At 42.0% G+C, this 25,868-nt stretch overlaps 2 protein-coding genes across 4 annotated transcripts; one reads left to right on the top strand and one right to left on the bottom strand.

Moving 5' to 3' along the window:
* Window positions 1-274: 274 nt before the first annotated feature.
* LOC143292905 (progestin and adipoQ receptor family member 3-like) lies at window positions 275-11,594 on the top strand. The gene is made up of 6 exons (XM_076603589.1): window positions 275-1,179; window positions 1,712-1,874; window positions 2,170-2,322; window positions 3,116-3,313; window positions 5,037-5,127; window positions 6,537-11,594. The coding sequence occupies exons 1-6, from the start codon at window positions 881-883 to the stop codon at window positions 6,668-6,670; spliced, it is 1,038 nt and encodes a 345-aa protein (XP_076459704.1). The 5' UTR covers window positions 275-880; the 3' UTR covers window positions 6,671-11,594.
* Window positions 10,176-20,631, bottom strand: LOC143292904 (uncharacterized). 3 transcript variants are annotated; one of them, XM_076603587.1, is made up of 6 exons: window positions 20,526-20,631; window positions 18,544-18,645; window positions 16,780-17,999; window positions 16,207-16,277; window positions 13,683-13,782; window positions 10,176-12,989 (listed from the first exon to the last, which is right to left on the bottom strand). In XM_076603587.1, exons 2-5 carry the CDS (start codon window positions 18,573-18,575, stop codon window positions 13,711-13,713), a joined length of 1,395 nt encoding a protein of 464 aa, XP_076459702.1. In that variant the 5' UTR covers window positions 18,576-18,645; window positions 20,526-20,631; the 3' UTR covers window positions 10,176-12,989; window positions 13,683-13,710. The 3 variants fall into 3 exon arrangements, with proteins under 3 accessions (XP_076459702.1, XP_076459703.1, XP_076459701.1); XM_076603588.1 differs by lacking the exon at window positions 10,176-12,989 and having other exon boundaries at window positions 13,554-13,782; window positions 16,780-17,236; window positions 17,369-17,999; XM_076603586.1 differs by lacking the exon at window positions 10,176-12,989 and having other exon boundaries at window positions 13,554-13,782.
* Window positions 20,632-25,868: the final 5,237 nt, after the last annotated feature.

The raw sequence follows: 25,868 nt of genomic DNA, 5'->3' as shown, positions 1-25,868 counted from the left end.
TTATATCATTAACTATAGATCTTCTGTACCTTTTTTCAGCTTTTCGAATTCTGGATTTGTACTGTTTACATGCTGCTTTCATCTCTTGTTTTAAAATTACATTGTCCTTGTCGTTCAGATGAGCGTTTCTGAATGTGTTGTATCTTTCTCTACTTAGTTTACATGCTTGGTCAAACAAGGCCATTTGAAGACGACGACGAAGCTAGGGGACGTAAGTCGACGTTGGTGGAAGTGGATCCAACCTCTAGACTGACCTACCCTGGTTACCCTCTGCTGTGCACCAACTTACCTCATGTTTGCAGCGAAATTCATGAACGGATAAAAAGAATACGTGAAAAAGAATTCATACTTCTTTCTCATCATTCACCCAGTTTAAAAACCGTGCACACCGCTAGACTTCTGGCTCTACAAACTTGCTGAGTTGAGCAATACTCGGTACACATAACAACCGGCCAAAGTTAAGGCGTCTGCTATGGCGGTAAAAATGATCGGGAATTGATGCCAGCAAATTGATGAAGACAGGGTGACCCATTTGAATGAATTATCAGAAACCGACAAAAATCTGTACAAATGTTTTACAAACATCAAACTCGTGTTTCGTGTATGTTTAAAGTTGTTGCTAAGTGTGAAAACAGTCATTTAAGACCAGCTGACTGAATCCTGAAGCAGGCGTGACATTTGTTTCCTGTCAGGATCATTATGTTTTTTGTTGCATGGAAAACATCCTTGGTGATAAATTTCTACGTTAATGCAAGTTCTTTGTCTTTTTGATATTCAGTGTAGTCCATCGTGCGCATGTAAATATGGAGCTATGTGGATATATGATCGATAAAACTAAGGGCACTGAAGTGAGTGCTCATTTCTTTTTGATTTCGTACATATGTCATTTCATTTGGTGTGTATACACACGTCCGCAATGAGCATAGAAAACATCATGACAGTTACAGAGCAAGATTTGCTGCATCCCAAAGTACGTGGGACTTGCAATGAAAGTTTTCATATTCTTGACATTGAGATAGATGACCGTGGAGTTGCGGTGTGTCAGACTGGAATATGTGAACCCCATTCTGAAGGAATCAAGTTGTTGCACTACAGTGAGATTCCCCACTTTTTGAAAGGCAACCCATGGGTTGTCCATGGGTACAGGGCTTTTCTGCCATTTGGGCAGTGCATGAGAAGGTATGTATTTGTATGGGTGGATGTGTGGGTGGATGTACTGTGTACATAATTGCCTTGTGTGCTTAGTATACATGTGATATGCATGCTATAAATGTTTATGTCTATGAATGTATGTGCACATTATATGTATGTATGGATTAAAATACATGTGCACATGTGTGTGCATATATATGTGAGTGTGCATGTGCATACATACACAGTTTGTGTGTGTGTGTGTGTGTGATAAGGTAGTGTAATGAATGTATTCAACACATCATGCAGTTTTTGTGACATACCCACATCATATTAATATTGGCCACAGCACTCATCAAAATCAACCAAACAATGCTTGCATGCATACCACAACATAGGACCAGCTTCAAAATATGACCAACACACACACACACACACACACACACACACACACACACAGGAAACCAACCCACTCCCAGTCCACCTGAAGAACATCTTGAACAAGGCTTAGTAAACAGCAGTTACATTGTGGATTGTGCAGATGTTCTCTTGACAGTGTGGTTTTTGTGTTTTTTTCCAGTTTGCTGACATGGAACAATGAAACGATTAACATCTGGTCCCATCTGTTGGGCTTTCTGCTGTTTCTGGAGCTGATGCTGTATGATAATCTGATAGTCATCCCAAGGCTGAAGGGGGACATTGTGGACCATGTGGTTGTGTCCATTGGCTTGATATGCTATCAGGTAACTGGTTGTTGTTGGGGAGTGGGGGGGTTGTTGTTTTGTTTTTTGTATGTTTTTGTTTTTGTTTTTCTTTTTGTTTTCCTCAACACATGCAAGCACTTGAACATATATGCACACACACACACACACACACACACACACACACACACACACACACACACACACACACATATGGATATATTTCTGCACAAACTTACTAATGTGTGTGTGTGTGTGTGTGCACGGGCATGCGCATGTGTGTGTGTGTGTGATGTGTTGGGATGGGTGTGTATATGTTTTTTCTCACCTTCTTCAGTTTTGCTTGGCCTGCTCAGCGGGTTACCACATATTCAGCTGTCACTCAGAACGGGCCTGTCGTCGATGGTTACAGGCTGACCTGACTGGCATCTCCATAGGCATCATAGGGTGCTACATTCCTGCGGTCTATTACGGTTTCTACTGTGTAGCTGTAAGTGTTTTGGGTATGCGATAAAGTTTTAGTGTTACTGTGACTGTGCCAGTTACAATGTGATGAAGTTCCAGTTTTACGATGACAGTGCATGTTACAGATTGTTGACATTTTATTGTAACTATGACTGTGCCAGTTACAATGTGATAGAATTGCTATTTTTGCTTGGAAGATTTGCAGTAGCTGTCATCATACACTACATTATGTTTTTGAGAGGCTAACATAGCATACATTCCCTTCCCTTTAACCACACCCATGCATACTATTTTGACTGTTTTTGAATAGCATTGATACCCTCACATACTAAAGTTGAGCATTCTTTTCTTGCTGTGTATATTATGCCAGTCATCATTTCCTGTGGAAGATCAAAATTCAAATCACTAGATGGATGGCTGAAAATCAACTTGTTTATCTTAATCAGGCAACATGTATCAAGACAATGAAATACATTATTAGTAGCACCACTTTGTACCAGCTGAAATGTGGTTCAAGTGTTGTGCATTAATTTGTAGTGTTGGTAGAACAAAACATTTTTCAGGCATATATGTGTGTCCTGTGGATGTAATAGAAAATAAAATAGTTCAAAGTAATACAGCTTATACTTTATCACTGAAACAATTAGGTTACATGAAATAGCATGTCATGTCTTGTCTTGTCTTGTCTTGTCTTGGTAAGGGATATGTCTCACCAACCTCCCTCACTGGTTGATATGGACTATTGACCTGCATTACTGATATATGAATATGAACATAATTATGATATACATACATCTCAGTGATGTGGACAATTTCAGAAGTGGCGAGACACATACATGGTGGTGGTGACAGTGCTGACAATGTCCACACTATGGCTGCAGTTCCACCCTCGTTTCCTCTCGCCCTGGTGCCACTATCCCCGCATTGCTACCTACATAGGACTGGTGGCTTATGGAATCATCCCTTCCCTTCACTGGGTCTACCTCAGCGGGGGGTCTTCTAGTCCCATTGTGCAGGTAAGAACTGATGATGTCATCAGTCAGTTCAGCAGGTGCAGAGTAAGGGGTCTTCTTGTCCCATTGTGCAGGTAAGAACAGACAATGTCATAGGTCAGTTCCAGAGGGTACAGGGTAAGGGGTCTTCTAGTCCCATTGTGCAGTATCTCTCGAGCTGGTTAATGCCAGGATATCATTATGACAGGAAGCGTAGAGTACAGCCTTATCACATGGTCCCAAACCCAATGGAATTCCATAGCAACATCATCATCATCACTATCCTCATTCATCATCATATTATAAAAAAAAAAAGAATGTCTCAAAGTATGTGGCTTTTCATGCCCTCCTCTCATGATGGGAGACTGTCATTGGAGGGACATGGTGGTTGTCACCACTCTGGGGAAGCTATTATTGTCATCTGTAGGGGGCACTTAGTAGGTGGTGTTCTAAATACGTTAGATCAGAACAGGCACTACTGAACACCACTCAAGTGACTCAGCAGCAGTGCAGGGTCTCCTTTGGTGTGTGGCCTCGAGGTTACCTAACATTGATGGTTCCCATAAGACTGCAGATGCTGGGACTTTGACAGATGAGCTAGGGTTTGGCTGTGTAAGTGGGTCTCAGAATGAGTGGCATGAAAGTAATGCCACTAAAACGGTGCAGATAAAAATTTTATAATAAATAGAACTGGTGATAGACGGGCGCAATAGCTGAGTGGTTAAAGCGTTGGACTGTCAATCTGAGGGTCCCGGGTTCGAATCATGGTGACGGCGCCTGGTGGGTGAAGGGTGGAGATTTTTATGATCTCCCAGGTCAACATATGTGCAGACCTGCTAGTGCCTGAACCCCCTTCATGTGTATATGCAAGCAGAAGATCAAATACGCACGTTAAAAATCCTGTAATCCATGTCAGTGTTTGGTAGGTTATGGAAACAAGAACATACCCAGCATGCACACCCCCGAAAACGGAGTATGGCTGCCTACATGGCAGGGTAAAAACGGTCATACACGTAAAAGCCCACTCGTGTACATACGAGTGAACGTGGGAGTTGCAGCCCACGAACAAAGAAGAAGAAGAACTGGTGATGTCATCGGTCAGTTCTAGTAGGCACAGTGTAAACTCCATAAAACTGACTTGAGGAATCCGTTTCTGGTCTCATGTGCCCTAAGGAGCTTAATGGTTAAGGTAATACATCTTGAAATTTGTTGTTTTGCAGAGTTGTTTGTTTGGTTGGTTGGTTGGGGTTTTTTAAAAATTCTTTTTGGATGGGAGTGTTCTTGTTTTTTTCATGGCAGAGTTTTGTGTTTAACATGGTTGAACATTTTGATTAGTCCTGATGTGGCCTTTTGCAGTCGGTTGGATTGTGAGCAGCAATGTTCAGTGTCAAAGGCCCATTGCAGTTTTTAGTTCTTGTCTAACAGACAGATGAGAGATTTTCAGATTCGGACTGGTCAGTGGAAAAGCATTTGTTTGTTGTTTAAAGTATTCAAGTGTTTACATGCTTATCATTGGTCAGCTGCAAAACACATGGAAAATGCACACAATAAATCATCTGAAGTGGGGTTTTTTCTGTTCTTCTCTTGCTGTTCAACATTTGGATCATGATAGCCATGCATGAAAAATATCATGAAACAATTTTATGAGAAAAGTTCAGTTTCATTTGAGTTATGAGAAAAAAGACTTTGTGTGTGTGTGTTCATGCATGCGTGTCCGATTAACTGAAAAAGTTTCCTTCTTTTCCAGTTGTTTGTGCCCAAAGTCACTACCATGTATTTAATGGGGATTCTTGCCTTTACTTTCTACATCTCCAAGTTTCCTGAGAGAATCTGTCCAGGTAAGTGGGGTTGCCTTGTAAATAATAATAAAAAAAAAAAAGGAAAGATGTAGAATCAGTGTTTTTCAGTGTGTTGGGGGGAGAGGGGTGGGAGGGAGTTCTGCATGTATAAAGTGTTTGTGTAAATGCTAATTTCTGTGTATATGCGTGCTTGCATGTGTGCGCATGTGAATGTACATACCTTCATCTTTGCATATGATAATTATGCATGTACATGTGGAACACCGATCAGACTGCTGCTGAGGAACAGAGAGGGACTGAGTTCAGTTCCAGGCTAGGAAGCGTTGTTGTCATTTTTTCTTTGGTGGGAGGTGGGCGTCAGGGTAATACAGTTCATGTTTGTTCTTCTTTATTTATTAATTTTCCTATTTGTGACCAGCTTCTACAAAATGATATATAAGTCTTTTTTTTTTAGGATATAGAGATATAATACCATTGCAAAGAAGCCGAAAAGACCTTTCCAATGATGTATAAAAACATGTTCCTAGGTTGAAAAATGTAGAAGTTATGGTAGTTCAAAGTGTGTTAGTAGCGCAGCAGCCATTTTGAGAAAAACAGCTTTAAAGTTTTCCAACTGACTCTTGAGATTTTTCCCTTGGTTTAGCTGTATGCCTGTGAAAGTTAGGCAGGTTATCAAACTAGGGTCTGTACATGCTTTGGGCAATGATATTCACAGTTGATGATAATACTAATGTAATTTTGAATGGTTTCGGGGTGTAAAAGAGTTTTTTCCTCTTGACCTCTCAACAAAGCTTCTTTTATTTTCATTTCTTGTACATAAAATTAAAATGATACACATCTAAATATTGATTTTGTTAAGAATTGAAATAAACATGTGAATTTTTTTAAGATAATTTTTATTTTTTGCACTTTAAATATGCCAGTGTGTGCCAGTGTCGGTGGGTGCACAGGGGTTCTCTGAGTGCGGCCCATTTTTTGTTCATTCTTTATTTCAGTGATCTGCCCTTGCATTTCCACTTTATTATGTTTTTATGTGTTTACCTACATGTTTATTTTTAGTATTTCTTTTTCTTTGATGTTAATGTATTCTATTATTATTAAGGTATCGAATAGATATTAATGTAAAATATGCTGTTTTTCAGGATAATTGCTCCGCAAATGCAGAAATGAACTAAATTTTCAAATTTATAGTTTGAATTCTGCAAAAACAGTGAGATATGTTGAGTGCAAAACACTCGATTTACCCCAGATGGACCCTCAGCACTGTTTTTGCCTGTAGCGCAATTGAATGCAGCGCGAGGCCTGATTTACTCATTTGAAAATGTTTGTGTGTGTGTGTGTGTGTGTGAGAGAGAGAGAGAGGACTAGTCAGTCAATACTGAATGAGTGTAACTATCATGTACATCTGTTTATTTCCTTTTTTTTCTTTCTTTCTTTGTGTGTTGCAGGTGTGTTTGATTACATAGGGTCAAGTCACCAGTGCTGGCATGTGGTGGTAGTCGCAGCAATGCTGTGGTGGAGGGCCGCTGTTCTGCAAATAGCTCACTATCGCTCCGCCTCCGATACCTGTGATACTTTGTGATTACCACTCCCTGGTAGCTTAAAAACTGTGTTGTTGTTATTGTTGTTATTTCCTTTATAAATGTATTGAAAGTGTGCATAGGAGTGCAAGTGACAATGCCTGTGTCAGGAAAACAGTAGTCAGTTGTCGTTATTGTTCTCTACTTTTTAAAATTGTTTCTGCGTACCAAGATTTCATTTCACACTCACAGAGACGATCAACGCTTTATGTAAACTGCCATTTGCAAGTTTAAACTGCAAGCTGGTTTTGTTATGCAATCTTTTTTTTTTTTCAAATTGTCTCGAGTAAAAGAGAAGTACAAACATGAAAATGTTTGTGTGGACCTCGCATTTTGAGACATATTACATGTGGCCTTTAATTAAGGCTGCTACTCAGGCAACTGCTACATTACCATGTAGCCCTGTATTTTTGTGTGTGTGTGTGTGTGTGTTTGTATGGGGCTTTGGTTCACGTTGTTTTTTGTTTGGATTTTTTTAATATTTTACTTGTACTGGAAATGTACACTTTGGATTGACAAACATTTTATCATGGAACATAGAAAGAAGACACTCCTGCTTTGCAGTCTGGATGAGTATTATAAATCTTTGATTACTGTTTTACTTCTGGATAATGAGTTACAGACCATGACTTTATCATATTTGTGTATGTATGATTTTTCTTTAATTATAAAAATTAATTCATCTCTGCCAAGCTGATTTTTTTTTTAAATTGTTACACTAAACTGATTTTTAAGTAAAACAAGTCTGATGATGTGTTCTTATTTGGCATTATTTTAATGAGTATAGGTTTTAAATTATTGCGAAATACGGGACCAGACATGAATTCAATTCATGGCAACATAGAGCTCACTTTTGCTTACACTTCAAGACTCATGATTTTGACAGCAGAGTTTGCAAAATGAAGCAGACTTGTAAGCTGATGTGAAACCATTTCCAAGTTAATGAGTATTTGTTTAAGATGTGCAAGTATTGTTTACTGGTTGTATGTGCTATAATTGTGACTTGAAGCAAGCTTGCAATATCTTACCGATAATCATTTATACAATGCCATGGTTTGTCATTGGTTTTCTGCATGAATGTGTATGTACATATGTGTGCCCTGCTTATATGTGGGGTGTGTGTGTGCATATGTGAACAGGTATGTGTTTGTGTAGATAATACAGAATTTTGCAGGAGCTATATAAAGAAGGAATTTTTACATTGCCATGGTTAAATTGCATCAAATATATTTATCCAGAAACTGGATTTGACTAAAAAAAAAAAATATATATATATATATATATATATATAAATATATATGGAGAGTTGTTTTTTTGTTTTTGTTGTTCAGAAATCGTGACTTGTGAAAATGCTTTTTGCTTTACTTTGACAAAGATGGGATATGTATAAATTTGAACTGGCAGCAGTCCAACATCATGAACTAGTCAGGTCAAAATGATCTTTATCGGGGGTAAAAGAAAAAGCTTGTACTAAAATGTATGTGTAGGTGTTATGTGTGCCTCTTTGTCATTTTCTGTGTGTGTGTGTGTTCAATTATTTCTGTAGTGAGAACATGATTTGTGAAAGCACATACAACCAACACCTGATGCAACACTGCCATTAAAGAATGTTTACTTTAATGAATATATACTGCTGCTGAAAGATATTTTGCAATTAGATATGTGTTTAGTAATTTACATTCAGATTTTATTTAGAAAAAAAAACAAGGCAGAACATTCACATGAACAGCACTTTTATGTACATTATGATTATATATTAAAAATGATGATGATAATTATCCACAAGATACTGTTTTAGATAATAATTCATGGGAATACCAAAAACAAAATAATGATTTTGATGTTAATAAGGAGATGATGATAATGTTTTAGGTAATAATGCAGGTATACCATCAACAAAGTAATAATAATCATGATGACAATACTAACAATGTGATGATGATGATGGTGATGATGATGTTTTGGAAAAATTAAATGTAGGAATACCATCAGCAAAATGAACAACAAAGCACACATGCAGTATCAGCACCAGCTGATGTAGTTGGAAGAACACAACTGGTTTGGGACTGGATGAGTTGCAATGACCTATGACCCCTCGACTGCTACTGATGACTATGCTCATCAGTAAAGGGAAGTTAGAACTCACTTCCATCAGACTTTTAGAAACTGACAGGTCATGATGTCAGTCAACATTCTCTATCAGGACTTCTTCCTGGTCAGATTGCATTACTTTTGCTCAACAAAAATCAGTTACACAATTATGAAGTATCAGTACACAAAAAACAGTAACTGCACTGCAGACTCATACCACAATGTTCTCATTTCGCTGAGGTTCAGCAGTCATGGGATTAAGTGAGATATATTATATAATAAAAAAAAATCTAATAGGCTGGTGAAAGAGCCGAGTGGTTAGAGCATTGAGCTAGCAACCCACAAGAAACTGGTTCAAATCCAAACAGCACCTAGTGGATATTTTTTTTTTCTCAAGGCCTGATCACGTACTGGGTTTTTGCAAGGTTCAGACAACTATGCTACACCTTTTTTTTTCTTCTTCTTCCAGCAAATGTGGTGTAGCATATAATAATATGGATCTACCCACTCACTCTGACATCTCACTTGAAACTGAAAACTGAAATGGAAACTGAGATCAGATTTTCTCACAGACACAGGACAGGACAGGCAACTCAGTCATTTAACTGAACAGTGGTTTAAGATACCATCAAAGATATGCACAAAGAAAACAGAGGGAAAATGTTTATTATATAAATATTACATCCTTGAATGAAAAAGCAGAAAGAAAATCAGTTTATCAAAAAATAACAATATAGCTGAAGCATATTTGTATGTTCTTGGACAAACAAATGAAAGAAAATATCCTAGACACAAGTAATACATCTTAAATTGCATAAATCATATATATTTTGACAAAGAAATAAAGTTGAACGGTTGAATATATATACTGCTCACAGTTAACTATACAATATATCTTAAACTGTGTAAGTTGTATCTTTCAATGAACTTTTAAGTTCAGAAAGTACAATGTGACACTCTTGTGTCCAAATATTATGGCTGAATAAATAAGCAAAAATGAAATTTATATCTCGGTTGTTGTTGTTTTTATGTGTTTGAATGAAACCAATTACATTTTTGAACAAAAGCAATCGATGTGCAAATGAGTGGAGACTGCTGCCAACACAGAATGCAATAACAAACTGTTTTATAATAGAGCTACATGTATTTGTTCAAGAATGTATTCGTCTGCTACAGTCTAACCTCAGTGCAGGAGTGACAATGCACTGAAATCTGACCCATCATAGATTGGTTCAGAAATGTTCTGCAGCATCACCAATGACAATGAGCATTTTGTTTGTAGCAAGTGTCCTTTGTGGGTGTCATCCCATCGTCTGTAAACAAGTCTGATGTTAGGGTGACACCAACCAAGTGGCTTAGGACCATAGACTGTGAAGCATCTTGACTGGGAGCGTCTAAGTCTAATGTAAGTGTAAGTGGTGTTATCGATATATAATCTGAACAGTACACTGGATATATTGAAAAAGAGAAGTATTCGCACAATTCACTCTTTCTGTCTCTTTATGTGAGTCTTTCTTCATATATGCACATTTGCATATGTACACACACACAGGCACACACACACATGCACATGTACATGTACACATACACATAAAATCAGAAAACACATCCACAAACCTGCATGCATGCACACACAAAAAGGTACCATGCAACCATCTGTCAAACATAAACAACTTTTCATTCACACATACATTCTCTTGAGTTTGCAAGAGGAAGTCTGGTGAAACAACGCAGCAATTAAAAATCCCTACAGTCAAACATTACACTCGTTTTATACAAACATTGATAACACAGGTTGCATTTGAATAACAAAACATGTTGCACTCTGGGGGCTGAAAATCTTTGAACTTTTTACCCTTGTTATATCATGCCAAACAACGAAAAAAGAATACCATACATAATGATGTGTGTAGGGGTTTGGTGGGGGGAGGGTCTCTGTGTATGTGGGTGCATGCACATACAAATTTATGTGCATTCATATGTGTGAAAAAATTAAACCAATACCTTTTGAATTATGACTAGCTGGCATTGGCATTGTGAAAAAGGTTGCAGAAACATGAACTTAGCAGCATCCTAACCATAATGTAAATGTTAGTAACATCATGAAACATACTCATGATACTGTGACAGAGCAGCAGAATTTGATGCCACACCACTGATAAACAATTCTTTGTCAGCTTCGTGAAATTAGCATTGCATACAACTTTGATTATATCAAAGATTATTTACAATTCTTGTATTGCTACTTGTGTTTACAATAGTGCATAAGTATTGTAGCTGCTAATGAATTGCACAAGCACACACATAACATTGCAGCATAACTATATTTGTCATTTCTAGGAGTTTGTGGTGGTAATGGAGATACAATTAATTTTTAGGAGTACTATACAATGCAGACAGTAGTTGTAAAAACTTTTTTTCCATAATTTCTTATTGCAGGCATTTGTGTTTTTTGGGCACACATTAAGACAACATGCAAGTACATGATAGTTTTGTACATTTCGTAATAATTCCTGTCACATAACTCTCAGGAACATAAGAGCGTTTTGTAATTTTCATCAGTCATTGAGGGTAAACAAAATACATTTAAAGCTGAACCTATAAATTATTCTAAATATCTGGAACTCAAGCAATCTCAGATATGATAAGACAGTAGAGTATTGTCCTTGTGGTAACACATCCACCAAGGAAGTGAGAGAATCTTGAGTACACTGGTTCGATCCCCATACTCACCAGTACTTTCTCCCGTTCCACTAGACCTTGAATGGTGGTCTGGATAATCTTTCAGATGAGACAATGAACCAAGGTCCTGTGTGCAGCACATACTTAGCACTCCTTAAAGAACCCACAGCAACAAAAGGGTAGAAAAATCAATAGACAAAATAAATAACGCTTGCAGGCAGAAAAAAAAAGGTGGTGCTCTGATTGTAGCAATGTGTTGTTCCTGGGGAGAGCAGCCCAAATTTCACACAATCTGTTATGTCAAAACAAAACAAAACAATAAATATAGAGATAGATAGATACATCTGACCCAACTGTTGTTGCTAATATCGCATCCACTTAACACGTGTACTTATTAATTTATCACAATTTATCTACAATGTACTTAAATTTATTGATGATACCATATTTACTGGTGATATTGTGGTTGCTTGTATAATACCTGCATTTTAGACTCTATTCAGACAGTAAATATCTGTAAAAGAAGTACAAGAAGGTTTTTTGTTGTTTTTCAAATCTTTTGCTTAAATAGTCAGGCCAAATGGCTGGTGATGTAAAGTTAATGTATTAGGTTCCTATATAAGTCATTGGAATGAAAGGTAGACCTACATTATGTATGTTCTCCATACACTAATTTCTAAAACACAAACGAAGCTCAAAAGGCTACACAAACAAGCAATGCTTATGAAATACACTCTTTATGTGAAAAGAAACAAGTGAATATATGAATGTATATGGGTATAAATGAAAAATGGAACCATGAAAGACAGAAAAGAAATGAAAACAATAAAGAGAAATAGCAGAAAACTATGGACAGATCAGAGCTGCCAGACACAGTCTAAAACAATGGTCAAGATACAAACACTGCAAGACTTTAAATATTTATAATAAAAATAAAATAAAAGAGAGAGAGAAAAGACAAAATCAGAAACATGTGAACAGAATGATAATAATGTCAATGAACACAATTTACTTTCAGAGGATTGTTACTGTAACACTTTAAAATGTCATGCAGTGTGTTGTTTGAAACAAGCTTATTAGGTCTGTCTTACTATTCTTATGGGAAAGGGAGTGAGAAAGAGAGTGTGAGTGTGTATTTTATAACATAAGGATGTGCAAATACACATACACATTCAGCCATACTGGAACTGGAAGGCCACCAAGTTACACTGAGTTCTTTTGTTTTAAAGCATCCGTTTTATGGAGATTTACATCAGTTTCTCTCTGCCCCATCTTCTGCACCGTTTCCATACATTGCCCTCACACTTGTTCTGAATCTCCCACAAAGCTGTATCCAAACTCAGCCTGTCACAGTCCCTGAACCGGCAGTCCACTGGCAGTTATCAATGTTTGGCTGGCCAGCAGCCACACACCAGAAGAAGACCCTGCACTGCTGCCAAGTCATTTCTGTGGTGTTTGGTTGTCCTTGTACTGATTCAACATACACAGGGCACCACCTATCGGCAATAACTATCATTTCGTAGCAGAGTGCACCTCCCCAGGAGTGGACTGAAATCAAGATGTAATTTGAACTTAATGCAGTTGGCATTCCTAAAGTAGGTATATATCGAGTTACAGACATAACACACTTGCCAATGGGCATAAGACCAGTTACACTCATCTCCACTTACTCCAAATCTGCCAGTGTAAAAAAGACATATGTTATTCTTGTTCCTAAGGGCATGGTTACTACAGCAACAACCCTGTCAAGATATCTGAAATACTGGAGGGTTCTAAGTCAGATTGTGTTTCAGTGCTTGTCGATGATAATTCTTTTTTTTTTTTTCAAATTAAAAATTTTAAATGTCCCACTTACCATGTGTGTTCTTTTCAGAGTGGGTTTTAAATAATCAGGACTTAGTGCAGTTATATACTTATACAAGTTGAAGTCAATATAACTGGTTTCTGTTTGGAGAGAAGATTTACACTGACACATTAAAAAATATTGACAGGTAGTAGGGAGGTGCATGCACAAAACCACGAATGAATTTCTCTTGTTGAGATGATAAACTTAAAGTATTGAATATTCTGTAAAACCAAACCGTAGGAGCTTTATAACGATTAATTTCTTTCCTTTTTTTTTAATATATGTATATATCTTATTTTACTCAGTTCTTTGGCATCTGTAGTTTGATATTTTGCAGGAATAAAAGAAAGACATGTATGGTGAATACTGTCAAGAGACAAAACAAAGGCCATTACGGTGAATTCCTCTGGCTGTTGGCTCATCCTAGAGTTGGTCTGTGGCTGTTTGTGACTGCGCTTTTTCCACTTTTTCTTCCTCTGGTTCTTCTTTGGCCTCCTGAAACAAGTCACACATGCTGCAGTATGTCACAGTTTGTTCAAGTTTGACATATATTTTTAGGACAAGTCAAAAGTATAGGAGTGTACGCCATGACAGTAGTGGGAAACAACTGGAGTGATAGTGGTGGAAAACCACTACTGGAGAACAAATGGTATGATAGTGGTGGGAAACAACTGCTGGTGAACAGCTGATATGATAGTGGTGGAAAACAACTGGTGTGGAGCAACGTCCTAGTGCTAATGCATTCAACTCGGAAGCGAGTATCCATACAAGAATCATGATTTTTACTCCCACTTCCACAAGACCTTGAGTGGTGGTCTGGGTGCTAGTTTTTTTGATGAGACATTAAATCTAGGTCCAGTGCTCAGCATGTGTTCAGTGAACATAAAACAACCCACGGAAACAAAAGGATTGTCCCTAGCAAAATCCTGTAGAAAAATCCACCTTGATAGGAAAAGAAATACACTTGCAGACAGAAAAAAAAAAGGTGGAAAAAAAGGGTGGCTCTGCACTGTGGCATCACACTCTCTTCAGAAAGAGCAGCCCAAATTTCACATAGAGAAATCTGTTGTGACAAAAATATAATGCAATATAATACAATACTACTTCCTCTTTCTCTTCTTCCTCTTCTTGATCTTCTTCTTCTTGTTCTTCTCCTTCTCCTGCGTTTGCGGGCTGCAACTCCCACATTCACTCGTATGTACACGAGTAGGCTTTTACGTGTATGACCATTTTTACCCTGCCATGTTGGCAGCCATACTCTGCTTTAGGGGGTGTGCATGCTGGGAATGTTCTTGTTTCCATAACCCACCGAACGCTGACATGGATTACAGGATCTTTAACGTGCGTATTTGATCTGCTTACGTATACACGTGAAGGGGGTTCAGACACAAGCAGGTCCGCGCATATGTTGACTTGGGAGATAGGAAAAATCTCCACCCTTTACCCACCAGGCGCCGTTACCTAGATTTGAACCTGGGACCCTCAGATTAAAAGTCCAACGCTTTAACCACTCAGCTATTGCGCACGTCAATACAATACAATATTACACTACACTACACTAAACTACATTACACAACACAATACAATATAATAAAATAAAAAATACATCAATGATAAAATGTCATCATAGTCAAATGCCTTCACAAACATACACAATAAAGGTCAGTATTTCACATGTCAAATTCATATCAAAGACGTTATGGAATGAGCATGTCAACACAAAGAATGGCTACTGGTATTCTTACTTCAAATGCTTATTGTTCACACACAGACATTTCCACATGTATACACATACCTGAGTGTGGATTGCACATTACACATGTATATATGTGTGTGTGTGAATTCACACAATCGTCATCCCAGACACCAAAACACCCTAACACACTGTTTTGTATAACCATAAATCAACCCTCCACAACTTTAAATGGCTGCTGAAATGCCATTAACATCCACAACATCTTGGCATTAGCTGGTGTGTGCACACACATACACATTCACTTGCAGAGGCCTTCATCGGCACTTCGGTATTCACCACATGAGAAACATTTACAGCTATGCTAAGCATGTCAGTGCTCACTAACACACACACACACACACACACACACACACACACACACACACAAAGAGGAGCACAAGATTCAGAAAAATCAACAAAAATACTTGTCCGACTTTCTGTGAAAGAAGCATACACTATGTTAGTAAAAACAGCATGGGGTCGATTTTATAAATGATGGAAGACAGAGTCTTCAAAACAGAAAGGGACATTATTCCCCGAACGTATTATTAAAGAAAAAATACAGAATTCTTCAGCTTGCTATACAAGATTAATAACCTCTACTTTCTTCCGTATAAAACTTGATGCGCTGAAGACAAAATATAGTAAAAATGTTATATGCATTTGTGGTAAGCAGTTCAGCTTGCATCATAGTTTGTTTCAATGTCAGCAGTTACGTATCTTCTTGCCCAAGTATTTCACAGAGAGTAACTTTTCTGCAGATGATTTTGGGAAAGTTATTTCTAATGATGTTCTTTTAGTAGAACTTTCAAAGGCATTAGTTCGTAGCCCTATTTCTACATTCCTTTAACGTACTTCATAATCATGTTAATAGTTTTAGTCATTATCATCATTATTGAATTGTTACTGTTAAAGCTAATTTCATGTTAGTTATGTATTTCTTAGTAGTTTTCTACCTTTTCTGTTTTATTCTCCTTACCCCCCCCCCCCCCCCCCACACACACCCCACACACACCCCTTTTTTCTTTTTTTTTTTTTTAATTTCCCTTTTTTTTCTTCTTTTTTTATCGTCTAATGTCACTAATAGTGAAAAGACGCTAAACTAAAGAACGAACACACACAATCTTACTACTTTGAAGTAAATCATCTCACACTTCCCAAATAATGTGGGATAAACTGCTGACCTCATCTGCTGCCTTGTCCTTGTCATCAGAGCTCACAGAAATCCTGTCTTCCTTCAGTTGAGTCTGTAAATCTGGAAAAAAAAAAAAAAAAAAAGAAGAAGAAAAAAAAAGATATATTAAATGTGTGGTGATCAGCTTCGGGACTTTCTTTAAATAAGAAGTTCTTTGAGGTATCTTTTATTGTTGTTTTGAGGGGGGTGGTTGTTTGGTTCCTTTTTTGGGGGGAGGGGTGGGGGTGGTGGTTAGATTTGAATATATAATTATACTGTGTATGATTTAAGCTGTCTACATGAAAGCTTATGGCAAGCTATTACACACACACACACACACACACACATATATATATATATATATATATATATATATACACACGCATGTGTGTGTGTGTGTAGATAGATATAGACATATATATATATATATATATATATATATATATATATATATATACTGTTAAATCATTTCTCCAGTAATGGTCTACTATTCAAATGAAGTGGAACACGTTTCTCTCAGCATCATTGACAAATCTTCACTGTATTGTTTTGCTGCTGTTTTTGTTGTTGTTGATGTTTTTACCTGGTTTTGGGGAAGCTTCCTTGATGTCATCTTTCCCTGCAGCTACATCGTCAGCACCGCTGGCGCTGGGCACTTTCACGGCACACCCCTCAAGCTTCTCCACATCCTCTGCCTTCTCTTGCTCCGAGGACACACTCGTTCCTTCCCCACCGCTTTTACCACCCTCCTCACCACCATCACCATCACCACTCCTGTCTGCGGACACGCCATCTTTAGACGGCTCTGCTGCAGAGTCTCTGTTCTCCCGTTCAAGAGAAGCATCCTTGTTCACTTGCTGGGACGCAGCGACGTCCCCAGTTTGTGGAATCTGTGATGAATCTGCATCATGGCTGGTGGGCTCTGTTGGCTCTGAAGAGGCTGTCTCCTCCTCCAGTTTGTCCTGGTCTGCAGATACTGGTGCTGCTTCCTTCTCTTGTTCAGCAGGCTCTGGTGCTGTCTCTTTCTCCTGGTCTGCTGACTCCAGAGCTGTCTCTTTCTCGTGGTCTGCTGCTGACTCTGGAGTTGTCTCCTTCTGCTTGTCTGAAGACTCTGGAGCTGTCTCCTTCTCCTTGTCTGCAGACTCTGGAGCTGTCTCTTTCTCCTTGTCTACTGACTCTGGAGCTGTCTCCTTCTCCTTGTCTGCAAACTCTGGAGCTGTCTCTTTCTCCTGGTCTGCAGACACCGGAGCTGTCTCCCTCTTGTCTGCTAACTCTGGAGCTGTCTCCTTCTCCTTGTCTGCTAACTCTGGAGCTGTCTCCTTCTCCTTGTCTGCTAACTCTGGAGTTGTCTCCTTCTCCTTGTCTGCTAACTCTGGAGCTGTCTCTCTCTCTTGACCTGCTGAATCAAGTGCTGCTACTTTCTCTGCGTCTGCAGATTTTGGTGGCGTTACCTCTTCTTTGCTGGTCGATAGAAGATGGTCCTGAGGCTCTTTGCCCTCTGTGTGAGCAGCAATGTCTTCAACTTCCTCCTGGTCTTCAGACTTTGACGCTGCCTCTTCTCTGCTGCTCAGGTCCTTTTCCTTCTCTTCCTCCTGAGACTCTTCAGCTTTTGTGCCAGTGCCAGCTGGTGTTTCGTTCTTGGCTGGTGTGCCTGAGGGGCTGGCAGGTTTGGGTTTGGGAGGTAAAAGGGCAGTCTTAGGACTGTTGTCCGTTCTCTCGGGTCTTGGGAGGAAGAAGGGCAGACTGAGCACTGTTGTTGTTGTCTGCCGTGAAGCTGTCCTGGGCGTTCTCATGGTCCAGCTCCTGGAAGGGTCAGCAAAAGGGGTGGATGAATGAAGGGTCAGCAAAAGGGATGAATGAATGGTCAGCAAAATGGATGAATGGAGGGTCAGCAAAAGCAATTAATGAAGGGTCAGCAAAAGGGATGAATGAAGGTCAGCAAAAGGGATGAATGAATGAAGGGTCAGCAAAAGGGATGAATGAATGGTCAGCAAAATGGATGAATGGAGGGCCAGCAAAAAGCAATTAATGAAGGGTCAGCAAAAGGGACGGATGAAGGGTCAGCAAAAGGGATGAAAGAATGGTCAACAAAATGGATGAATGAATGGTCAGCAAAAGGGATGAATGAAGGGTCAACAAAAGGGATGAATGAATGAAGGTTCAACAAAATGGATGAATGAAGGGTCAGCAAAAGGGAAGGATGAATGTTTGAATGAAGTTTCAGCATACAATGCATACATGTGTTTGTGTATTGTTGTCGCTTTTTAAAAGATCAAAACACACACACACACACACACACACACACACACACACACACACACACACACACACACACACACACAGATACCTGAAAAACATCCAGTCTAGCACCACCGGCATTCTGTGCCTTGGCGGCACGTGGTGCACGACTTGATCTTGATCTGTTCCTGGGAGGTGGTGGCCTTTTATACTACACACACACACACACACACAAATTTCAAAACCTGAGGAAACGTTGAAAATACATCATTTTGCACAAACACATGTGGGTCTGCATGTTCTGAGTATACAGACATGCACACGTGTATCATCATTATCACCATCATAATATATACATTGTCTGGTTAAGTTTGTGTTGCTTTGAAACACTTGTACATATTTGCATTCACACACACACACACACACACACACACACACACACACACACACACACACACACACACACACACACATTTGCAAGTACAAAGACATGCAAAGAAAAACGCATGTATGTACATATAGATCCATACACACGAACACAAAAAACCCACTCAAGCACACACAACACAAAATGCCCCCATTCCTAACATCATCACCATCATCATCCATTTCATGGTTGTCAGTGAAGCGAGTCAATGTCACTGAATGAATCATGGCTTCCCCCCCCCCCCCCCCAAACCCCCACACCCCCCGACTCCTCCTCTCCACTCCCCCACACCCTCCCAGGTACGAGTCGGGACATTACCTCTCTTCAGACAGCCAGAATATCTGACTCGGATTGTCAGATTAAAAGTCAGGACATCACCCCTCTTCAAACAGCAAGGACTTCCCCCTTGGAATACTAGATGAACAGCCAAGGCATCACCCCTCTTCAGACAGCCAGGACTTCCCCCTTGGAATGCCATATAAAGAGTCAGGACATCACCCCTCTTCAGACAGCCTGGACCTTCCCCTTGGAACGCCAGATAAAGAGTTGGACATCATCCCTCTTCAGACAGCCAGGACAAACACCTTGGAACGCCATATAAAGAGTCAAGACATCATCCCTCTTCAGACAGCCAGGACTCCCCCCTTAGAACCCCAGATAAAGAGTCAGGACATCACCCCTCTTCAGACAGCCAGGACTTCCCCCTTGGAATGCCAAATAAAGAGTCAGGACATCACCCCTCTTCAGACAGCCAGGACTTCCCCCTTGGAATGCCAAATAAAGAGTCAGGACATCACCCTTCTTCAGACAGCCAGGACCTCCCCCTTGGAACGCCAAATAAAGAGTCAGGACATCACCCCTCTTCAGACAGCCAGGACCTCCCCCTTGGAAAGCCAAATAAAGAGTCAGGACATCACCCCTCTTCAGACAGCCAGGACCTCCCCCTTGGAACACCAGATAAAGAGTCAGGACATCACCCCTCTTCAGACAGCCAGGACTTCCCCCTTGGAACACCAGGTAAAGAGTCAGGACATCACCCCTCTTCAGACAGCCAGGACTCCCACCCTAGAACGCCAGATAAAGAGTCAGGACATCACCCCTCTTCATACAGCCAGGACAAACACCTTGGAACGCCATATAAAGAGTCAGGACATCATCCCTCTTCGTACAGCCAGGACTCCCCCCTTGGAACGCCAGGTGAAATGTCAGGACATCACCCCTATTAAGACAGCTAGGATTCCCCCATTTGATGCCGTATAAACAGTGAAGACAACAGCCCTCTTCATACAGCCAGGACTCACCTTTAAAACTCCAGAAGGACTACATTGAGACATACAGGACTCCAGCCCCCGAAAAAAGAAATCTTCATAGCAACAAGACCCACGCACTGAGCAACTTGACCTTAATTCTGGACACAAGCCAGCAGATCGTGAGACTAAACTCTACCCGAGGGCAGGCCACAGTTGTCTCAGTGGTGATGGTTGTCACCATCCGGACCTGTTGTTTACTGTCCAGCTGCAGCTAATTCATGTACCATATCTGATCATATCAGATCATCATAATATCATACATGATATCATATCATATCATCATATACCATACCATATTGTAACGTAAAGTAACATAACATAACATCAAACTTAACTGGGTAATGTCTAACTCACCGATTGAAGCACTTCAGTTTCTCGTTTGACCACTGACAGATCTGTCACTTGTTCCACCTGCTTCCCTTTCCCTTTGCCGGTCTTTTTCTTTCCGAAAGGGAAACCGCTGTAACGCAATGTCGACATGCTTTATATAGGTAAATATTGGACGTGTTCTAGTTTCTAAGGATTTGCGCAAGAAAAGGTCTGAGGATTTGCACAAGAAATGGGAAAGAATATTCAGTAAACGAAACTGAATCAATGTGTGAGTGAGTGAGTGAGTGAGTGAGTGTGTGTGTGTGTGTGTGTGTGTGTGTGTGTGTGTGTCTGTGTGTCTGTGTGTGTGTGTCTGTGTGTGTGTGTGTGTGTGTGTGTGTGTGTGAACACTTTATTCTGCATTTATTTGCCATTGATGCTGTTGATGAGGTAGGTGACGATGAATGCCTCAAAAGACAGTCCTCTGTGTCCATCAGCTGCAACCCTTTCCCATTCTCTCCTCTTCCCAAATCACTGTTCACTTCATGCCCACGATCATTCCCACCCCTTCCCTCCCTTTCCCCATCCCTTCTCTTCCCTCCCGATCAGTTCTCTTCCCTCCCGATCAGTTCCCTATCAGTTCTCTTACCTCACGATCAGTTCTCTTCAGTTCTCTTCCCTCCCTATCAGTTCTCTTCAGTTCTCTTCCCTCCCTATCAGTTCTCTTCCCTCCCTATCAGTGCTCAGTTCTCTTCCCTCCCTATCAGTTCTCTTCAGTTCTCTTCCCTCCCGATCAGTTCCCTATCAGTTATCTTCCCTCCCTATCAGTTCTCTTCAGTTCTCTTCCCTCCCGATCAGTTCTCTTCCCTCCCTATCAGTTCTCTTCAGTTCTCTTCCCTCCTTATCAGTTCTCTTCCCTCCCTATCAGTTCTCTTCCCTCCTTATCAGTTCTCTTCCCTCCCGATCAGTTCTCTTCCCTCCCTATCAGTTCTCTTCAGTTCTCTTCCCTCAGATCAGTTCTCTTCCCTCACTATCAGTTCTCAGTTCTCTTCCCTCCCTATCAGTTCTCTTCAGTTCTCTTCCCTCCCTATCAGTTCTCTTCAGTTCTCTTCCCTCCCTATCAGTTCTCTTCCCTCCCTATCAGTTCCTCCCTAACAGTTCTCTTCCCTCCCTATCAGTTCCCTTCCCTCCCGATCAGTTCTCTTCCCTCCTTATCAGTTCTCTTCAGTTCTCTTTCCTCCCTATCAGTTCTCTTCCCTCCCTATCAGTTCCTCCCTAACAGTTCTCTTCCCTCCCTATCAGTTCTCTTCAGTTCTCTTCCCTCCCGATCAGTTCTCTTCCCTCCCTCCCTATCAGTTCTCTTCCCTCCCTATCAGTTCTCTTCCCTCCCTCCCTATCAGTTCTCTTCCCTCCCGATCAGTTCTCTTCCCTCCCTCCCTATCAGTTCTCTTCCCTCCCGATCAGTTCTCTTCCCTCCCTCCCGATCAGTTCTCTTCCCTCCCGATCAGTTCTCTTCCCTCCCGATCTCTCCCCACCCTATCCCTTCCCTTCCCTTCCCAACCTGTCTCCATCCCTTCTCTCCCCACCCTATCCCTTCCCTTCCCTCCCTATCCCCATACCTTCCCTTCCCAACCTGTCTCCATCCCTTCACTCCCCACCCTATCCCTTCCCTTCCCTCCCTATCCCCATACCTTCCCTTCCCAACCTGTCTCCATCCCTTCACTCCCCACCCTATCCCTTCCCTTCCCTCCCTATCCCCATACCTTCCCTTCCCAACCTGTCTCCATCCCTTCACTCCCCACCCTATCCCTTCCCTTCCCTCCCTATCCCCATACCTTCCCTTCCCAACCTGTCTCCATCCCTTCTCTCCCCACCCTATCCCTTCCCTTCCCTCCCTATCCCCATACCTTCCCTTCCCAACCTGTCTCCATCCCTTCACTCCCCACCCTATCCCTTCCCTTCCCTCCCTATCAGTTCTCTTCCCTCCCGATCAGTTCCCTATCAGTTCTCTTACCTCACGATCAGTTCTCTTCAGTTCTCTTCCCTCCCTATCAGTTCTCTTCAGTTCTCTTCCCTCCTGATCAGTTCTCTTCCCTCCCTATCAGTGCTCAGTTCTCTTCCCTCCCTATCAGTTCTCTTCAGTTCTCTTCCCTCCCGATCAGTTCCCTATCAGTTATCTTCCCTCCCTATCAGTTCTCTTCAGTTCTCTTCCCTCCCGATCAGTTCTCTTCCCTCCCTATCAGTTCTCTTCAGTTCTCTTCCCTCCTTATCAGTTCTCTTCCCTCCCTATCAGTTCTCTTCCCTCCTTATCAGTTCTCTTCCCTCCCGATCAGTTCTCTTCCCTCACTATCAGTTCTCTTCAGTTCTCTTCCCTCAGATCAGTTCTCTTCCCTCACTATCAGTTCTCAGTTCTCTTCCCTCCCTATCAGTTCTCTTCAGTTCTCTTCCCTCCCTATCAGTTCTCTTCCCTCCCTATCAGTTCTCTCCCATCCCTATCAGTTCCCTTCCCTTCCGATCAGTTCTCTTCCCTCCTTATCAGTTCTCTTCAGTTCTCTTTCCTCCCTATCAGTTCTCTTCCCTCCCTATCAGTTCTCTTCCCTCCTTATCAGTTCTCTTCAGTTCTCTTCCCTCCCTATCAGTTCTCTTCCCTCCCTATCAGTTCTCTTCAGTTCTCTTCCCTCCCGATCAGTTCTCTTCCCTCCCTCCCTATCAGTTCTCTTCCCTCCCGATCAGTTCTCTTCCCTCCCTCCCGATCAGTTCTCTTCCCTCCCGATCAGATCAGTTCTCTTCCCTCCCGATCAGTTCTCTTCCCTCCCGATCTCTCCCCACCCTATCCCTTCCCTTCCCTTCCCAACCTGTCTCCATCCCTTCTCTCCCCACCCTATCCCTTCCCTTCCCTCCCTATCCCCATACCTTCCCTTCCCAACCTGTCTCCATCCCTTCACTCCCCACCCTATCCCTTCCCTTCCCTCCCTATCCCCATACCTTCCCTTCCCAACCTGTCTCCATCCCTTCACTCCCCACCCTATCCCTTCCCTTCCCTCCCTATCCCCATACCTTCCCTTCCCAACCTGTCTCCATCCCTTCTCTCCCCACCCTATCCCTTCCCTTCCCTCCCTATCCCCATACCTTCCCTTCCCAACCTGTCTCCATCCCTTCACTCCCCACCCTATCCCTTCCCTTCCCTCCCTATCCCCATACCTTCCCTTCCCAACCTGTCTCCATCCCTTCACTCCCCACCCTATCCCTTCCCTTCCCTCCCTATCCCCATACCTTCCCTTCCCAACCTGTCCCCATCCCTTCTCTCCCCACCCTATCCCTCCCCTTCCCTCCCTGTCTCCATCCCTTTCCTTTCCACCCAATGCCCATCCCTTCCCTCTCTGTCTCCAACCCTTCCCTTTCTACCCAATGCCCATACCTTCCCTCCCTGTCTCCATCCCTTTCCCTTCCACCCTATGCCCATCCCTTCCCTCTCTGTCTCCATCCCTTTCCTTTCCACCCTATGCCCATCCCTTCCCTCCCTGTCTCCAACCCTTTCCTTTCCACCCAATGCCCATCCCTTCCCTCCCTGTCTCCATCCCTTTCCTTTCCACCCAATGCCCATCCCTTCCCTCCCTGTCTCCATCCCTTTCCTTTCCACCCAATGCCCATCCCTTCCCTCCCTGTCTCCATCCCTTTCCTTTCCACCCTATGCCCATCCCTTCCCTCCCTGTCTCCATCCCTTCCCTTTCCACCCTATGCCCATCCCTTCCCTCCCTGTCTCCATCCCTTTCCTTTCCACCCTATGCCCATCCCTTCCTGTCTCCATCCCTTTCCTTTCCACCCAATGCCCATCCCTTCCCTCCCTGTCTCCATCCCTTTTCTTTCCACCCAATGCCCATCCCTTCCCTCCCTGTCTCCATCCCTTCCCTTTCCACCCTATGCCCATCCCTTCCTTCCCTGTCACCAACCCTTTCCTTTCCACCCTATGCCCATCCCTTCCCTCCCTGTCTCCATCCCTTTCCTTTCCACCCAATGCCCATCCCTTCCCTCTCTGTCTCCATCCCTTTCCCTTCCACACAATGCCCATCCCTTCCCTCCCTGTCTCCATCCCTTTCCTTTCCACCCTATGCCCATCCCTTCCCTCCCTGTCTCCATCCCTTTCCTTTCCACCCAATGCCCATCCCTTCCCTCCCTGTCTCCATCCCTTTCTTTTCCACCCTATGCCCATCCCTTCCCTCCCTGTCTCCAACCCTTTCCTTTCCACCCAATGCCCATCCCTTCCCTCCCTGTCTCCATCCCTTTCCTTTCCACCCAATGCCCATCCCTTCCCTCCCTGTCTCCAACCCTTTCCTTTCCACCCAATGCCCATCCCTTCCCTCCCTGTCTCCATCTCTTTCCTTTCCACCCTATGCCCATCCCCTCCCTCCCTGTCACCAACCCTTTCCTTTCCACCCAATGCCCATCCCTTCCCTCCCTGTCTCCATCCCTTTCCTTTCCACTCAATGCCCATCCCTTCCCTTCCCTAATCAATCCCCAACCCATCGCACCCTGTCTCCATTTCTTTCCCTGTCCTCCCCTCCCCACCCTGTCCCCATTCCCACCCTTTCTCTTTCCACCCAGTCCCCACCCCCTATCACCATCCCTTTCTTTCCCACCCTTTCCCCATTCCCCGCTGTTCACTCTACCACCCACTATCGTTCTTTTGTTGTGTTGTTTTTTTGTTTCTTTAACGTGCACGTGTTCTTAAACATACCTTGAACGGCTCAGGTTTGCTTGTGCGCTTGTTAAACAAAAAAAAGTGTGTGTGTGTGTGTGTGTGTCTGTGTGTGTGCTTCTACATCTAACGCCCAGGGCTTTAGTTGCATGTAAATTGAGCGTACCAAATATCCTGTTCTTCTTATATTTCTTTTATTATTATTATTATTATTATTATTATTATTATCATTGTTCTTCTTTAGCATATTATTATGGCAGAACGGAACAGGAACTGTCTCTGAAGTACACGCTGAAAGTGTCGTCACTGGCCTGTTTACACACACGAACAAAATTAAAAAGACAGAAAGCACGCACGGTAGAGATAGTACAGATTACGTAGTTTCGTACCCTGAACCCTGAAGTAAAACCCTCAAGTGGTTTGACGTCTCTGTGCCGGTCTGTGTTTCAATCTGTCTCCGCCTGTCTGTCCGTGTCACTATTATTCTCTCTCGTATTCTCTTGTACGTGTGTGTGTGTGTGTGTGTGTGTGCGCGCGCGCGCGCGCGCGCGTGCGTGTGTATGTGAGTGTGAGTATGTGTGTCTGTGTGAAACACTAATGAGGAAGTATGCGGCCATGTTTCTCAGAAAATGTTCTCTTTGTCAGAATAGAGCAGCTACATTGCCCTATGTATATATGCTTGATAAGAAAAA

Source organism: Babylonia areolata, chromosome 18, assembly GCF_041734735.1.
Source record: "Babylonia areolata isolate BAREFJ2019XMU chromosome 18, ASM4173473v1, whole genome shotgun sequence".
NCBI lineage: Eukaryota > Metazoa > Mollusca > Gastropoda > Neogastropoda > Buccinidae > Babylonia > Babylonia areolata.
This window is presented reverse-complemented; position numbering and strand designations above follow the sequence as displayed.

Coding starts and splice junctions, on each gene's coding strand:
- LOC143292905 (XM_076603589.1), top strand. CDS start 881: ATGTCATTTCATTTGGTGTGTATACACACGTCCGCAATGAGCATAGAA. Junction 1,180..1,711: donor TTTGGGCAGTGCATGAGAAG/GTATGTATTTGT, acceptor GTTTTTTTCCAG/TTTGCTGACATGGAACAATG. Junction 3,314..5,036: donor CTTCTAGTCCCATTGTGCAG/GTAAGAACTGAT, acceptor CTTCTTTTCCAG/TTGTTTGTGCCCAAAGTCAC.
- LOC143292904 (XM_076603587.1), bottom strand. CDS start 18,575: ATGCCGGTGGTGCTAGACTGGATGTTTTTCAG. Junction 18,000..18,543: donor CTAGACTGGATGTTTTTCAG/GTATCTGTGTGT, acceptor TGACCCTTCCAG/GAGCTGGACCATGAGAACGC. Junction 16,278..16,779: donor GGAAGCTTCCCCAAAACCAG/GTAAAAACATCA, acceptor TTTTTTTTCCAG/ATTTACAGACTCAACTGAAG.